The sequence below is a fragment of the Bombina bombina genome, chromosome 8 (genome assembly GCF_027579735.1).
Source record: "Bombina bombina isolate aBomBom1 chromosome 8, aBomBom1.pri, whole genome shotgun sequence".
Lineage (NCBI taxonomy): Eukaryota > Metazoa > Chordata > Amphibia > Anura > Bombinatoridae > Bombina > Bombina bombina.
The window spans coordinates 173,457,068-173,474,416 of record NC_069506.1 but is presented as its reverse complement, the minus strand read 5'-3'; the positions used below and the strand labels follow the sequence as shown (position 1 = coordinate 173,474,416).

General features: G+C 41.9%; 1 protein-coding gene across 2 annotated transcripts in view; it reads right to left on the bottom strand.

Annotated features, from left to right (window-relative positions):
- Nucleotides 1–17,349, bottom strand: part of PPP1R12C (protein phosphatase 1 regulatory subunit 12C) — a 666,212-nt gene that overhangs the window by 206,807 nt on the left and 442,056 nt on the right. For both annotated transcript variants that reach the window (XM_053690707.1, XM_053690708.1), the window contains one exon: nucleotides 16,924–17,039. In XM_053690707.1, coding sequence (XP_053546682.1) covers nucleotides 16,924–17,039 — 116 coding nt within the window. The remainder of the gene's footprint in view (nucleotides 1–16,923; nucleotides 17,040–17,349) is intronic.

The following is a 17,349-nucleotide window of genomic DNA, read 5'->3' as shown; positions in this document are numbered from 1 at the left end:
CTGAAGGTTTCGACAAGCTGAACCCAACTTCAGACGTCTCTTTTCTGTTAGAGACAAAGTCATGGACACTGAATCTATTTGAAAGCCCAAAAAGGTTACCTTTGTCTGAGGAATCAAAGAACTCTTTGGTAAATTGATCCTCCAACCATGTCTTTGAAGAAACGACACAAGTTGATTTGTATGAAATTCTACAGAATGTAAAGACTGAGCAAGTACCAAGATATCGTCCAAATAAGGAAATACCGCAATACCCTGTTCTCTGATTACAGAGAGAAGGGCACCGAGAACCTTTGAAAAGATCCTTGGAGCTGTTGCTAGGCCAAATGGAAGGGCAACATACTGGTAATGCTTGTCTAGAAAAGAGAATCTCAGGAACTGATAGTGATCTGGATGAATTGGAATATAAAGATATGCATCCTGTAAATCTATTGTGGACATATAATGCCCTTGCTGAACAAAAGGCAGAATAGTCCTTATAGTCACCATTTTGAATGTTGGTATCCTTACATAACGATTCAATATTTTTAGATCCCTTCTTTGGTACAATGAATAGATTTGAGTAAAACCCCAGACCCCGTTCCAGAACTGGAACTGGCACAATTACCCCAGCCAACTCTAGATCTGAAACACATTTCAGAAACGCCTGAGCCTTCACTGGGTTTACTGGAATGCGAGAGAGAAAAAAATCTTCTCACAGGTGGCCTTACCTTGAAACCTATTCTGTACCCTTGAGAAACAATGTTCTGAATCCAAAGACTGTGAATCGAATTGATCCAAATATCTTTGAAAAATCGTAACCTGCCCCCTACCAGCTGTGCTGGAATGAGGGCCGCACCTTCATGCAGATTTGGGAGCTGGTTTTGACTTTCTAAAAGGCTTGGATTTATTCCAGACTGGAGAAGGTTTCCAAACGGAAACTGTTCCTTTAGGGGAAGGGTCAGGCAGGCTTCTGTTCCTTATTCTGACGAAAGGAACAAAAACGATTAGCAGCCCTGTATTTACCTTTAGATTTTTTTGTCCTGAGGCAAAAAGGTTCCTTTCCCCCCAGTAACAGTTGAAATAATAGAATCCAACTGTGAACCAAATAATTTATTACCTTGGAAAGAAAGAGAAAGCAAAGTTGACTTAGAAGTCATATCTGCATTCCAAGATTTAAGCCATAAAGCTCTTCTAGCTAAAATAGCTAAAGACATATACCTGACATCAATTCTAATGATATAAAAAATGGCATCACAAATAAAGTTATTAGCATGTTGAAGAAGTTTAACAATGCTATAAGCATTATGGTCTGACACTTGTTGCGCTAAAGCCTCCAACTAGAAAGTGGAAGCTGCAGCAACATCAGCCAAAGAAATAGCAGGTCTAAGAAGATTACCTGAACATAAATAAGCTCTCCTTAGAAAGGATTCAAGCTTCCTATCTAAAGGATCCTTAAAGGAAGTACTATCCGCCGTAGGAATAGTAGTACGTTTAGCAAGAGTAGAGATAGTCCCATCAACTTTAGGGATTTTGTCCCAAAACTCTAATCTATCAGATGGCACAGGGTACAATTTCTTAAACCTTTGAGAAGGAGTAAATGAAGTACCCAGACTATTCCATTCCCTAGAAATTACTTCTGAAATAGCATCAGGAACTGGAAAAACTTCTGGAATAACCACATGAGGTTTGAAAACCGAATTTAAACGCTTAGTAGATTTAGTATCAAGAGGACTAGACTCCTCCATATCTAATGCAATTAACACTTCTTTAAGTAAAGAACGAATAAACTCCATCTTAAATAAATATGAAGATTTATCAGTGTCAATATCTGAGGCAGAATCTTCTGAACCAAATAGATCCTCATCAGAAACAGATAAGTCAGAATGATGACGGACACTTAAAAATTCATCTGAAAAATGAGAAGTTTTAAAAGACCTTTTACGTTTACTGGAAGGAGGAATAACAGAGAGCCTTCCTAATAGATTTAGAAACAAATTATTTTACATTAACAGGGACATCCTGAACATTAGATGTTGAAGGAACAACAACAGGTAATGGATTATTACTAATGGAAACACAATCTGCATTAGAAAGTTTATCATGACAGTTATCACAAACTACAGCCGGAGGAACAGTTACCAAAAGTTTACAACAGATGCACTTAACTTTGGTAGAACCAGCATCAGGCAGCGTCTTTCCAGAAGTAGATTCTGATCCAGGGTCAGGTAGACATATCTTGCAATATGTAATAGAAAAAACAACATATAAAGCAAAATTATCAAATTCCTTAAATGACAGTTTCAGGAATGGGAAAAAATGCAAAATGAACAAGCCTCTAGGAACCAGAAGCAATGAAAAATGAGACTGAAATAATGTGAAAAAAGGTGGAGACAAGAATGACGCCTACATTTTTTGGCGCCAAAAGTGACGCCCACATTATTGGCGCCAAGTACAACGCCCATATTTTTTGGCGCCAAGTATGACGCCACAAAAAACGACACCAACATTTTTGGCGCAAAAAAGTCTGAACACTAATACGTCAAAAAATGACGCAACCACGAACAAACTTCCGGCATCAATTAGGGCGCCGGAAATGACAAAATTTTTTGCACCAAAAAAGTCCGCGCCAAAAATGACGCAATAAATTGTAGCATTTTCAGCCCCCGCGAGCCTAACAGCCCACAGGGAAAAAAGTCAATTGAAAACTTTTTAAAGGCAAGAGAAAAAAATAATGATTCATATGCATTATCCCAAATAATGAAACTGACTGTCTGAAAGAAGGAATACCGATTATCCTGAATCATGGCAAATATAAGTTTAAAGACATATTTTGAATGTTACATATAAAGTGCCCAACCATAGCTTAGAGTGTCATAATAAAATAAGACTTACTTACCCTAAGACACTCATCTACATATAGTAGATAGCCAAACCAGTACTGAAACGAGAATCAGTAGAGGTAATGGTATATAAGAGTATATCGTCTATCTGAAAAGGGAGTTAGGAGAAGAAATCTCTACGACCGATAACAGAGAACCTATGAAATAGATCCCCTAGAGGAAGACCATTGTATTCAAATAGGCAATACTCTCTTCACATCCCTCTGACATTCACTGCACTCTGAGAGGAAAACCGGGCTCCAGCCTGCTGCGAAGCGCATATCAACGTAGAATCTAGCACAAACTTACTTCACCACCTCCATGGGAGGCAAAGTTTGTAAAACTGAATTGTGGGTGTGGTGAGGGGTGTATTTATAGGCATTTTGAGATTTGGGAAACTTTGCCCCTCCTGGTAGGAATGTATATCCCATACGTCACTAGCTCATGGACTCTTGCTAATTACATGAAAGAAAACCGTTTTAAAGAAACCGTAACCAAGCACTCAGTGCAATGTCTCACTGCGCCATAAAGCACACTCTACCCAGTAGATTAAAAAGACATCTGAAGACTCATTTAAACCAAATTTTAGGGATAGAGCAAGTTATATTTATATGTGCAATGTTTTATGGATAAGAGACAACAAATGATTTATTTATATATTTTTTTATCATCTTCTAAATACTATCTAATGGCAGCTGTTCCTTGTACAAACTTAGATCTACGTTTTAATCTCATTGTGTACATTATGCCAACGGCAAACATTCATACCAATAACAGAGCAACAGATTTCATTCCATTTATATTTCAAGTGACACTCAGCAACTATATATCTGAAAACAAAACAGTCAGTAACATAACTTATGTTCACCTGATAATTTAATTTACATCGAGGGGAGGAGTCCACAGATTCATTCATTACTGTTGGGAATTATGAACCTGGCCACCAGGAGGAGGCAAAGACACCCCAGCCAAAGGCTTAACTACCTCCCCCACTCCCCTCATCCCCCAGTCATTCTGCCGAGGGAAAAAGGAAAAGTAGGAGAAATATTAGGGTATAAATGGTGCCAGAAGATAAACTAAATTTAGGTCCGCCCATCAGATACGGACGGGAGCTGTGGACTCTCCTCCCCTCGATGGAAATGAAATTATCAGGTAAGCATAATTTATGTTTTCCATCTAAAGGGGAGGAGAGTCCACGGCTTCATTTACTACTGTTGGGAACATATACCCAAGCTCTAGAGGACACTGAATGAAACCGGGAGGGAAAATGTGGACCCTAATCTAAGGGCACCACAGCCTGCAAAACCTCTCCCCCAAAAACAGCTTCCGCAGAAGCAAAAACGTCAAATTTGTAAAATTTTGTAAAAGTGTGTAAGGAGGACCAGGTAGCCGCCTTACAAATTTGCTCCATAGAGGCCTCATTTTTGAAGGCCCAAGATGAAGCCACAGCTCTAGTTGAATGCGCGGTGATCCTCTGAGGAGGCTTATGTGCCGCTGTCAATTAGGCCAAGCGAATCAAGCTCCTCAACCAAAAGGACAAAGAAGTAGAAGAGGCTTTCTGCCCCTTGCACTTCCTTGAATACACCACAAAAACATGTAGACTGTCTGGAACCCTTTGTAGCCTGAAGATAGAACTTCAGAGCACGAACCACATCCAGATTATGAAGTAACCTCTCCTTAGAAGAAGGGCTAGGACACAAAGAAGGAACCACTATTTCCTGATTGATGTTACGGTTGAACACCACCTTGGGAAGAAACCCCAAACCAGTGCGAAGCAACCTTATCCGCAGTTCAGATACTCTGCGTGCCGATACAATGGCCAATAGGAAGAGAACCTTCCAGGAGAGAATCTTAATGTCAATGGAATACATAGGCTCAAACAGAACCTTCTGCAATACCCTAAGAACCAAGTTTAAGCTCCAAGGGGGAGCAGACTGTCTAAAAACAGGCCTGATGCTAGACAGAGCCTGAACAAAAGATTGGACGTCAGGGAGCTCAGCGAGTCTCCTATGCTACAAGGCTACAAGGCTGATAATGCCGAAATCTGTCCCTTTAAGGAACTGGCGGCAAGACCCTTCTCCAAACCATTGTGGAGAAAGGACAGAATCCTGGATACCTTCACCTTATGCCAACTAAATCCATGCTTCTCACACCAGGACAAGTCCTCCACACCTTATGGTAGACGCGACGAGTGACTGGCTTTCTTGCCTGAATTAGAGTATCAATCACACTTTCAGAAAAGCCTCTCTTGGCCAAGACTAGGCGTTAAATCCCCACGCAGTCACCCTCAGAAAATAGAGATTTTGATGATGAAAAGGGCTCTGTTCCAGTAGATCCCTGCAACAGAGTAACCTCCACGGCGGAGTGGATAACATCCCCACCAGATCTGCAAACTACGTCCTCCGTGGCCACGATGGAGTAATCAGAATGGCCAAAGCTCGCTCCTGTTTGATGAGTGCCACTACACGAGATAGAAGTGGTAACGGTGGAAAAAGCATAATTTACGTAAGAACTTACCTGATAAATTCATTTCTTTCATGTAATTAGCAAGAGTCCATGAGCTAGTGACGTATGGGATATACATTCCTACCAGGAGGGGCAAAGTTTCCCAAACCTTAAAATGCCTATAAATACACCCCTCACCACACCCACAATTCAGTTTAACGAATAGCCAAGAAGTGGGGTGATAAGAAAAAAGTGAGAAAGCATATAAAATAAGGAATTGGAATAATTGTGCTTTATACAAAAAAATCATAACCACCACAAAAAAGGGCGGGCCTCATGGACTCTTGCTAATATGAAAGAAATGAATTTATCAGGTAAGTTCTTACATAAATTATGTTTTCTTTCATGTAATTAGCAAGAGTCCATGAGCTAGTGACGTATGGGATAATGACTACCCAAGATGTGGATCTTTCCACACAAGAGTCACTAGAGAGGGAGGGATAAAATAAAGACAGCCAATTCCTGCTGAAAATAATCCACACCCAAAATAAAGTTTAATGAAAAACATAAGCAGAAGATTCAAACTGAAACCACTGCCTGAAGTACTTTTCTACCAAAAACTGCTTCAGAAGAATAAAACACATCAAAATGGTAGAATTTAGAAAAAGTATGCAAAGAGGACCAAGTTGCTGCTTTGCAAATCTGATCAATCGAAGCTTCATTCCTAAACGCCCAGGAAGTAGAAACTGACCTAGTAGAATGAACTGTAATCCTTTGAGGCGGAATTGTACCAGACTCGACATAGGCATGATGAAATAAAGATTTCAACCAAGATGCCAAAGAAATGGCAGAAGCTTTCTGGCCTTTTCTAGAACCGGAAAAGATGACAAATAGACTAGAAGTCTTTCGGAAAGACTTAGTAGCTTAAACATAATAATACAAAGCTCTAACAGCATCCAAAAAATGCAATGATTTCTCCTTAGAATTCATAGGATTAGGACATAATGAAGGAACCACAATTTCTCTACTAAGGTTGTTAGAATTCACAACCTTAGGTAAAAAATTCAAAAGAAGTTCGCAGCACCGCCTTATCCTGATGAAAAATCAGAAAAGGAGACTCACAAGAAAGAGCAGATAATTCAGAGACTCTTCTGGCAGAAGAGATGGCCAAAAGAAACAAAACTTTCCAAGAAAGTAATATAACGACCAAAGAATGCATGGGTTCAAAAGGAGGAGCTTGAAAAAGCCCCCAGAACCAAATTCAAACTCCAAGGAGGAGAAATTGACTTAATGACAGATTTTATACGAACCAAAGCTTGTACAAAACAATGAAATATCAGGAAGATTAGCAATCCTTCTGTGAAAAAAGAACAGAAAGAGCAGAGATTTGTCCTTTCAAGGAACTTGCGGACAAACCTTTATCTAAACCATCCTGAAGAAACTGAAAAATTCTCGGTATTCAAAAAGAATGCCAAGAAAAAATGATGAGAAAGACACTAAGAAATATAAGTCTTCCAGACTCTATAATATATCTCTCTAGATACAGATTTACGAGCCTGTCACATAGTATTAATCACAGAGTCAGAGAAACCTTCTTTGACCAAGAATCAAGCGTTCAAACTCCATACCTTAAAATTTAAGGATTTGAGATCCTGATGGAAAAAAGGACCTTGCGACAGAAAGTCTGGTCTTAACGGAAGAGTCCACAGCTGGCAAGAGGCCATCCGGACAAGATCCGCATACCAAAACCTGTGAGGCCATGCTGGAGTTACCAGCAGAACAAACGAGCATTCCTTTAGAATCTTGGAGAATATTCTTGGAAGAAGAACTAGAGGCGGAAAGATATAGGCAGGATGATACTTCCAAGGAAGTGATAATGTATCCACTGCTTCCGCCCGAGGATCCCGGGATCTGGACAGATACCAGGGAAGTTTCTTGTTTAGATGAGAAGCCATCAGATCTATTTCTGGGAGTTCCCACATTTGAACAATCTGAAGAAATACCTCTGGGTGAAGAGACCATTCGCCCGGATGCAACGTTTGGCGACTGAGATAATCCGCTTCCCAATTGTCTATACCTGGGATATGAACCGCAGAGATTAGACAGGAGCTGGATTCCGCCCAAACCAAAATTCGAGATACGTCTTTCATAGCCAGAGGACTGTGAGTCCCTCCTTGACGATTGATGTATGCCACAGCTGTGACATTGTCTATCTGAAAACAAATGAACAACTCTCTCTTCAGAAGAGGCCAAGACTGAAGAGCTCTGAAAATTGCACGGAGTTCAAAATATTGAACGGTAATCTCACCTCCTGAGATTCCCAAACCCCTTGTGCCGTCAGAGACCCCCCACACAGCTCCCCAACCTGTAAGACTTGCATCTGTTGAGATTATAGTCCAGGTCGGAAGAACAAAAGAAGACCCCTGAACTAAACGATGGTGAACTGTCCACCATGTCAGAGAGTGTCGTATAATCGGTTTAAAGATATTAATTGAGATATCTTTGTGTAATCCCTGCACCACTGGTTCAGCATACAGAGCTGAAGAGGTCGCATGTGAAAACGAGCAAAGGAGATCGCATCCGATGCGGCAGTCCTAAGACCTAAAATTTCCATGCATAAGGCTACCAAAGGGAATGATTGTGACTGAAGGTTTTGACAAGCTGATATCAATGTTAAATTTCTCTTATCTAACAAGGACAGAGTCATGGACACTGAATCTATCCGGAAACCTAAAAAGGTTACCCTTGTCTGAGGAAACAATGAACTGAATGGTAAATTGATCCTCCAACCATGATCTTGAAGAAACAACACAAGTCGATTCGTATGAGATTCTGCGGAAATGTGAAGACTGAGCAAGTACCAAGATATCGTCCAAATAAGGAAATACCAAAACCCTGTTCTCTGATTACAGACAGAAGGGCACCGAGAACCTTTGAAAAAAATTCTTGGAGCTGACGCTAGGCCAAACGGTAGAGCCACAAAACTGGTAATGCTTGTCTAAAAAGAGAATCTCAGAAACTAAAAGTGATCTGGATGAATCGGAATATGCAGATATACATCCTGTAAATCTATTGTAGACATATAATGCCCTTGCTAAACAAAAGGCAGGATAGTCCTACAGTTACCATCTTGAATGTTGGTATCCTTACATAACGATTCAATATAGATAGATCCGGAACTGGTCTGAAGGAATTGACCTTCTTTGGTACAATGAAGAGATAGAATAAAACCCCAGCCCCTGTTCCAGAACTGGAACTGGCATAATTACTCCAGCCAACTCTAGATCTGAAACACATTTCAGAAATGCTGAGCCTTTGCTGTGTTTACTGGGACACGGGAAAGAAAAAAATCTCTTTGCAGGAGGCCTTAACTTGAAGCCAATTCTGTACCTTTCTGAAACAATGTTCTGAAACCAGAGATTGTGAACAGAATTGATCCAAATTTCCTTGAAGAAAACAAACTGCCCCATACCAGCTGAGCTGGAATGAGGGCCGCACCTTCATGGGTATTTAGGAGCTGGCTATAGGTTTCTATAAGGCTTGGATATATTCCAAACTGGAAAAGGTTTCCAAACTGATACCGCTCCTGAGGATGAAGGACCAGGCTTTTGTTCCTTGTTGTGAGGAAAGGAACGAAAATGATTATTAGACCTAAATTTACCTTAGATTTTTATATCCTTTGGTAAAAAAATTCCCTTCCCTCCAGTAACAGTTGAGATAATAGAATCCAACTGAAAATCGAATAATTTATTACCCTGGAAAGAAAAGGAAAGCAAAGTTGACTTAGAAGACATATCAGCATTCCAAGTTTTAAGCCATAAAGCTTTTCTAGCTAAAATAGCTAGAAACATATACCTGACATCAACTCTAATGATATTTTTTAGCGCCAAAAAAGACGCCCACATTATTTGGCGCCTAAATGCTTTTGGCGCCAAAAATGACGCCACATCCGGAACGTCGACACTTTTGACGCAAAAAACGTCAAAAAATGACGCAACTTCCGGCGACACGTATGACGCCGGAAACAGAAAAAAAAATTTGCGCCAAAAAAGTCTGTGCCAAGAATGATGCAATAAAATGAAGCATTTTCAGCCCCCGCGAGCCTAACAGCCCACAGGGAAAAAGTCAAATTTTTTAAGGTAAGAAAAAATGATTGAAACAAATGCATTTATCCCAAGTATGAAACTGACTGTCTGAAAATAAGGAATGTTGAACATCCTGAGTCAAGGCAAATAAATGTTTGAATACATATATTTAGAACTTTATAAAAAAGTGCCTAACCATAGCTTAGAGTGTCACAGAAAATAAGCTTACTTACTTACCCCAGGACACTCATCTACATGTTGTAGAAAGCCAAACCAGTACTGAAACGAAAATCAGCAGAGGTAATGGTATATATATATATAAGAGTATATCGTCAATCTGAAAAGGGAGGTAAGAGATGAATCTCTACGACCGATAACAGAGAACCTATGAAATAGACCCCGTAGAAGGAGATCATTGCATTCAAATAGGCAATACTCTCCTCACATCCCTCTGACATTCACTGCACGCTGAGAGGAAAACCGGGCTCCAACCTGCTGCGGAGCGCATATCAACGTAGAATCTAGCACAAACTTACTTCACCACCTCCATAGGAGGCAAAGTTTGTAAAACTGAATTGTGGGTGTGGTGAGGGGTGTATTTATAGGCATTTTAAGGTTTGGGAAACTTTGCCCCTCCTGGTAGGAATGTATATCCCATACGTCACTAGCTCATGGACTCTTGCTAATTACATGAAAGAAATGTAAGCTAGGCTGAACCCCCAAGGCACCACTAAGGCATCTATCAGCTCTGCCTGGGGATCCCTGGACCTCGACCCGTATCGGGGTAGCTTGCAATTGAGTCTGGACGCCATGAGATCTATCTCTGGCATTCCCCATCTTAGACAAATCTCTGCAAACACTTCGGGGTGAAGAGACCATTCCCCCGGATGGAAGGATTGTCTGCTGAGAAAGTCTGCTTCCCAGTTGTCCACACCTGGAATGTGAATCACAGAGCAAGCAGTTTTGGGATTCCGCCCACTCCAATATCCAAGACACCTCCCTCATGGCTAGGGAGCTCCTCGTACCCCCCTGATGGTTGATGTAAGCCACCAAGGTTATGTTGTCTGTCTTGAATCTGATGAAGCTGAACAAACCCAGGAGACCATGCCTTCAGAGCACTGTAGATTGCTTGGCACCCCAAAACGCTCCCCATCCTGACAGACTCGCATCCGTGGTCACAATCTCCCAGGACGGTCTCAAGAAGGATGTCCCCATGGACAGTTGCTCTGGATGGATCCACCAAGACAGGGAGATCCGAGTCCAAGCATCCATGGATATCTGCTGTGATAGATCTGAATGATCGCCATTCCACTGTCTCAACATGCACAATTGAAGAGGTCTGAGATGGAACCTGGCGAATGGAATGTCGTCTATGCTGGAAACCATGAGTCCGATCACCTTCATACACTGAGCCACCGAGGGGCTTGAGAAGGACTGAAGGGCAAGACAAGAGGACTGAAGGGCAAGACAAGAGGACGCAATCTTCCTGCGTCAATGGTCTGTGAGAAATATTTTCATGTACAGAGTCTATTATCGTGCCCAGGAACTCCACCCTGTTGCTGGGAACCAGGGAACTCTTTCCTGAGTTGATCTTCCAACCGTGAGATTGGAGCAAAAGAAAAAGCGCCCTCGAATGATCCTCTGCTAGACGGAGCGACGGCGCCTGGAATAGGATGTCGTCTAGATAGGGCGCCACAGCAATGCCTCTGGATCTGGCCACTGCAAGAAGCGACCCCAAAACCTTCGTGAAGACTCTTGGGGCCATCGCCAGACCAAAGGGAAGGGCCACAAACTGGAAGTGTTGGTCCAGAAACGCAAATCTTAGGAACTTGAAGTGGTCCCTGTGAATTGGCACACAAAAGGTAAGCGTCCTTCAAGTCAATAGTCGTCATGAACTGTCCCTCTTAAACTAGGGACAGAATAGATCTGATAGTTTCCTTTTTGAACGATGGAACACTCAGAAACTTGTTTAAATAGTTTAGGTCCAGAATCGGGCGGAACGTGCCCTCCTTCTTTGGAATCACAAAAAGGTTAGAATAGTACCCTAGACCCCTTTCTGCTTGGGGTACTGGTACGATAACACCTAGAAAGGAGAGATCCCTCACACATTCTAGAAAGGCTTCTTTCTATTCCGGTCTTGAAGACAGGTTTGACAGGAGGAATCTGCCCCTGGGCAGATGGGATCTGAACCCTATCCTGTAACCCTGGGCGACATCTTCCAGAACCCAAGGGTCCTGAATGTCCTGCAACCATGCTTCTGAGAAGAGAGATAATCTGCCCCCTACTTGATCCGGAGACTGGTCGGGGGCCGCCCCTTCATGCCAATTTTGTCTCGGCGGGCTTCTTGCTCTGCATAGACTTGTTCCAAGAAAGAGTCAGCTTCCAAGTTCCCTTGGACTAGTCTGCTTTCACGGCTGGTTGCTGGTGCTGGGCCTTGTCCACACGAAAGGGACGAAAAGTAGATCCTTTAGGCTTAGCCTTCTTATCCTGCGGTAGGAAAGCTCCCTTGCCTTTCGTAACCGTGGATATTATCTTACCCAATCCTGGACGGAACAGAATCTTTCCTTGAAAATGAAGGGACAACAGCCTCGACTTAGAGGTAATTTCCGCAGACCAAGACTTTAGCCACAGAGCCCTGCGAGCTAAAACTGAAAAACCTGACACCTTAGCATTCAGGCGAATAATTTGCATATTGGCATCACAGATGTAAGAATTAGCGATCTTCAGCTCCTTAATCTTATCCTTTATCTCGTCGATGGAAGTTTCCGCCTCGACCATTTCACACAGGGATTCACAACAATATGTTGCAGCTCCAGAAACTGCGGCTACGGCCGCTGCCGGCTGAAAAGCAAACCCTGTTTGTTGAAACATCTTCCTTAACATGTTTTCCAGCTTTTTATCCAAGGGCTCTTTAAACGACGAACTATCCTCGAGGGGAACTGTCCGCTCCGCGAGCGTGGAGATAGCACCATCAACCTTAGGAACAGTACCCAACAGCTCAAGCTGATAGTCCGGAACGTGGAACAGTTTCTTAAAGGAAGAAGGGGAAAAGGAAGAATTGAATAGCTCCCATTCATACTTAATATTAGCCATCTTAACAGGAACCGGGAAGACCTGAGGCACCACCCTGTCCTCATATACCTTATCAAGCTTAGGAATCGCAGGTTCTTCCTAAAGTTTAGGTTTCGGAAACCTCCAGTGTAGCAAGCACTTGCTTCAGCAAAAAGTGCAAATTCTCCATTCTAAACCTAAAGTCAGGCTCCTCCGCAGCCGGAGGTTAAGATGACACGGACTGGGGGGCGGAGCAGACCATGGACTGAAATGGCTGCATTAGTCTGAAGCTCTGCAATACTGAAGGCACAGTTAAGGTATAAAATATAAATTTAGCAATTCTTTGCAAACAATGATGCAGGAAAACAACTTGCAGGAACAACCCATTTGAATTTGTGTTCCACAAGGTTACGGAGGAACTTTTACAGTGGCTTTTATATAGAGGTGCCAACGACGCCATTACACTAGGCCACACAGATCGCATATTACCTAAAGGTCAAATAAATTAGAGGATGGCCGAAAACCTACCCTGGTAAAAAGCTCAAGGATTGACAGAAACTGCAAGATTTCTTTATGAGTCACAAGGGTAACGAAATTGAGAACAGCAGCCATTACAACGCACACATACATAAAAGCTACCCTATGGAGGGGCTAATCTTAGCAGCGCTGCGCAACTTATCGATATCCCTGGATATCCATCGGCAAGCCCTTATTGCTGAGCTGAGAGCTACTGTGGACTTACAAAAGAGCGCACCGCTAGCAGAAGAGACGGAGCAAGTTGTCAGGCTATGCAAGCCAGACTCGCCGCACTGTAGAGGAGGGGAGCCTTGGGTTGTGGTGGAGGTGAGCAAGATAGAAAAAGGGAGCCCCATACCCGTGATGGCGGAACAGTCAGATACCTGCGAGCAGTACAGTGCCCTACAGCCATCTAACATTCACACAGGACCTGTGCAGCATTGCGCTGTTCAACTGGAGGTATTGCAAGTAAAGTTAAAAGGAATATATAGAGTCGGTAGCCTAGGGGCGACAATCCACACTGCCTTCAATGTTCTGAAGCACATTACCGGTAGCTCCCCTTCAGATCACGAGACTAAGTCAAGCGAGTTATTACCTGGGCTTCCTTGGATTGATATAGTACATCTCATCAGACTGCTGAAAGGCCCTTTTGACCCGGGAGGCTTTCTGTCTGTTTGTCTGATCCGCATAGCTCAATTGAGGGACCCTAACACGGTCAGACTGTTTATCACTCTACAGTCAGCTCTGCTATGTTGACATGGAACTTTGACTTAAAATTGTCTGCTGACTTTATGTAATGTTATATACCTATTAATATGTTGCCTTACCAATCGTACTCACAAAGCTCATAGCCTGTTATTATGTTTATTAACATGTTTTAACCCCTTTAGCCAACACCAAATATACCAGCGACTGACATGTATGAATAGTTTCTCACACGCATGAAAGTCTATATTGTTGCAGGTTTGAGCTAATGCGAGGACATATCAGGACTGACTCTCCCTTACCAATAGCCCCACTCCTTACTTTTTATAACAGTCCCTGACATTACTCAGCTTTATCATACATAGAGTCAAACCTCTTCTGAACATTGCAATGACTCTATATATGTGTCCACACAATCTTTTGGGGATACAGTTTGCTAGTATTATATAATTTGCCATAACTATACTATGCAGTCATAGCTCTCAAGAAAATGCTATTAGTTGTCCCCTTTCTAAATGAGGTTGTTTTACTTAAAGAGCGCAATAATCCAAACATAAAGACAAATCCAATCACTTATCCTTGTGGGTTTTGTCCATGTAGTCCCTTTGCAAAGATATTCAGAACATGTCAGCTCCTAACGTCTGGATAGATGATATTGTAAATGATGACTTAATAGTCTAACGTATGTGATATCATAATTTCTCAAGTGAGGTCAACCTAGTCTTCAGCCTCTGATCTACTACATAATTAGATCCAGCCCTAGTTTAATGTAGCTAGGTAACGGAGGTCATAGATGTGCCATATCACAGCCTCTTCGGTTAATAGATAGGTCTACCTGATTTATATACATTTAGTCTATCCCAATATACCTACAGTTAGGTGATAAAGCCCTTAAATTCTTCTCTGTTCACATTGTTGACTTATGTTTCTCTATGTTTTGTAAATGCCTTGACATATTTGCTCCTCTCTATATCAGAATTCAATATATTGGATATTTTTATTATTGTCTCACTGTATTTCACGTAGTTAGTAATTAGGGGAGTTATGTTATGCCAATCCTACATAAGTCCAACAGTATACTATTGACTGAAGTTAAATATCTTCTAACCTGTTCGGTAACGAATATCCAATAGGAGCCCGCAGATCAGTGCAGTTTATATCTCAAGATGTGAAATACTGTCTTTATAGTAAACTGCTGCTTTATAACCTTTAGATTGCTATGGGCTATTTTCAGAGGCCTGAAGGCGCATATTAGTATGATATTCTAACTGGCTCCGCCCCCCCCAAACTTTCCAACTTCCCCCTCACCATATTTTGAGCGGCTCTCGCTCGCTGAATTTCCCTCCCCCCAAAAATCATTAAGCCAACCACACCCCCCCTTGCCTTAACTCTACTTAAACTAATATCTAATCTACATTCTATATGCCAAGGTGGGGACCATTTTTCTTATTCTTCTATATGACAAAACTGAAGTCTCATTATAGAAAGTCCAAATTCCTTCCTAAAACTCTAGATAAATTGGTTCATAAAGTTCCTCTTACATATCTCCATGGCCTAAGCTGGCCTTATTTCTCCTTCATTTCTCTAGCCACATATTGCCGCAATATTTTGATAATGACTACCTATGAGTACCATTTTTTAATCTCACAATTGTATTGTAGGTAGGTTCAACGTATATCAGTGGATTTGGCAATATCTCTGTAATAGCACTGTATACCTCTTTATCTGTCATTAGTTTTGGGACGCATTTCTTATGTTGTATTGGTTTATGACTTCAATAAAAAATATATATAAAAAAAAAAAAAATAGATGAGACGGACTCCGACCCAGAAGGGGCCTCTCCTCCGTAGAATCGGAGTGGGTCTCGTCATCATATAACGCCTGGCGTAGACAACCCCTGGGCCGGGCCGTCATGATACGCCCTACGCTTGCACTTAGCAGAACATGGTAAGGCATGGATCACTTTCGATACCGCTGTTTGCAGTTGATTCACAAAATCTGACGGCCAACAAATCTCTCCCGCAGGAGTAACGGTTGGCAGGGAACGCACCTCACGGGACAGGGAACCCTCAGAGGTGGGCGGCTCAGTAGTACTAGACATCTGTTTACTTTTAGATGTTGTAACTTTATTAAAGCATGTGGAACATAGTTGAGCAGGCTGATGTACCAGAACCTTCTCACAAACACAGGAATGAGACCTTGTTAAAGAGGGAGAACCCTCTAACGCGTCAGAGTCCTCCATAGCTTGCACTGTTATTACGGACTACATTAACTTAATAGACACCTTTATAACCTGCAATGGCCGGGGGTCACTCACCACCTCCTATGACCCAGTCTTCAGAAACATTTCTGTCTCCTGCGCCGCTGATCAACAGAGGAAGAGAGATTGTCACACCCGGTCACATGGAATGCCTGGAAGGACCGCCCCTGCCTAAGGAGAAAATGCGCCAAAAAATGGCCGCGCAATACTCCCATAAGTCACCTGAAAGTTCCACACATTGCTATAGCTTCATCTCGAACATAATGCAGCAATGACACACACAATATCATGTATAAACCCCCCTGTTCAATAATCCTTTTTCCAGGAACATTAACCCTTGATTCTTTAACGATAAAAGGCTCCACATTGTGACCCTGTCTTCCGTGTTATCATAATGTAATAAAAAAATGAAACTATCTTACCAGAATCTACGCCGTGGAACAGGAACACGGTCCTTCAAGTGTGACAGATTAGTAGCCTCGCTCCTGACATGGACTTGAGTGAAAAAAGCAGGCAGCGAAACTCGTCATCGCTGATTGCTTGTGGAGCTGTTATGAGTCGGGATGGTTTCGCAGAAAGACTCTCCCTGCATCTCTGGACTCTAACTTTTGCCCAGGCTCTCACTGAGAGGCTGACAGGGCTACTTAAAACTCCAGTCCCAATGCAAAGAGTACTACCCTCCATAAGAGACTAATCAGATCTTCTGCACTTCTCTCCCGTCCTCCTGTGATGAAAGGCAAAGAAAGACTGGGGGATGAGGGGAGTGGGGGAGGTATTTAAGCCTTTGGCTGGGGTGTCTTTGCCTCCTCCTGGTGGCCAGGTTCATAATTCCCAACAGTAATGAATGAAGCCGTGGACTCTCCTCCCCTTTAAAAGGAATGATTATTTTAAAAGCCAAGATCTCTCTTGACATGCTTTATCTTTATCATAACAAAAAGAGCAGTTACGTTTTTTGCTTCTTAGAGACATCTCAATCACACAACATTTTATGTGTGCATCTTACCTCATGGGAATTTGTCCCAATGACTGCTGGCTGTTGATCATTCCATCTTCTCCTGCTTCTTGCCAAGTGGTTTTGGTTTTCATTATTATCTTCCTTGCTCGTTGCTTCAAGTTCACCTACCCATTAAAAATAATACAAATTAATTGTTACACATTAATGCTTATGAAAAATCAATGTATTCATATTCAATGTGATTACATGATTTGTACAGTGGTAGGTTATAGCTATTTGCCCCTTGGAGTTCAATTTCAAAGAGATTTTCAAGACAACTCATTTATAATCTCTCCTCTTTTTGATGATCAATGTTCTGACTAGGTCTTGTTTGGAGAAAGTAGTAGAAAAGTTAGACTATCATGAATTTTTTTCTTTCGTGATTCAGATAGCGCATGCAATTTTTTATTTTTTTCCCCATTTATTTTATTGAAA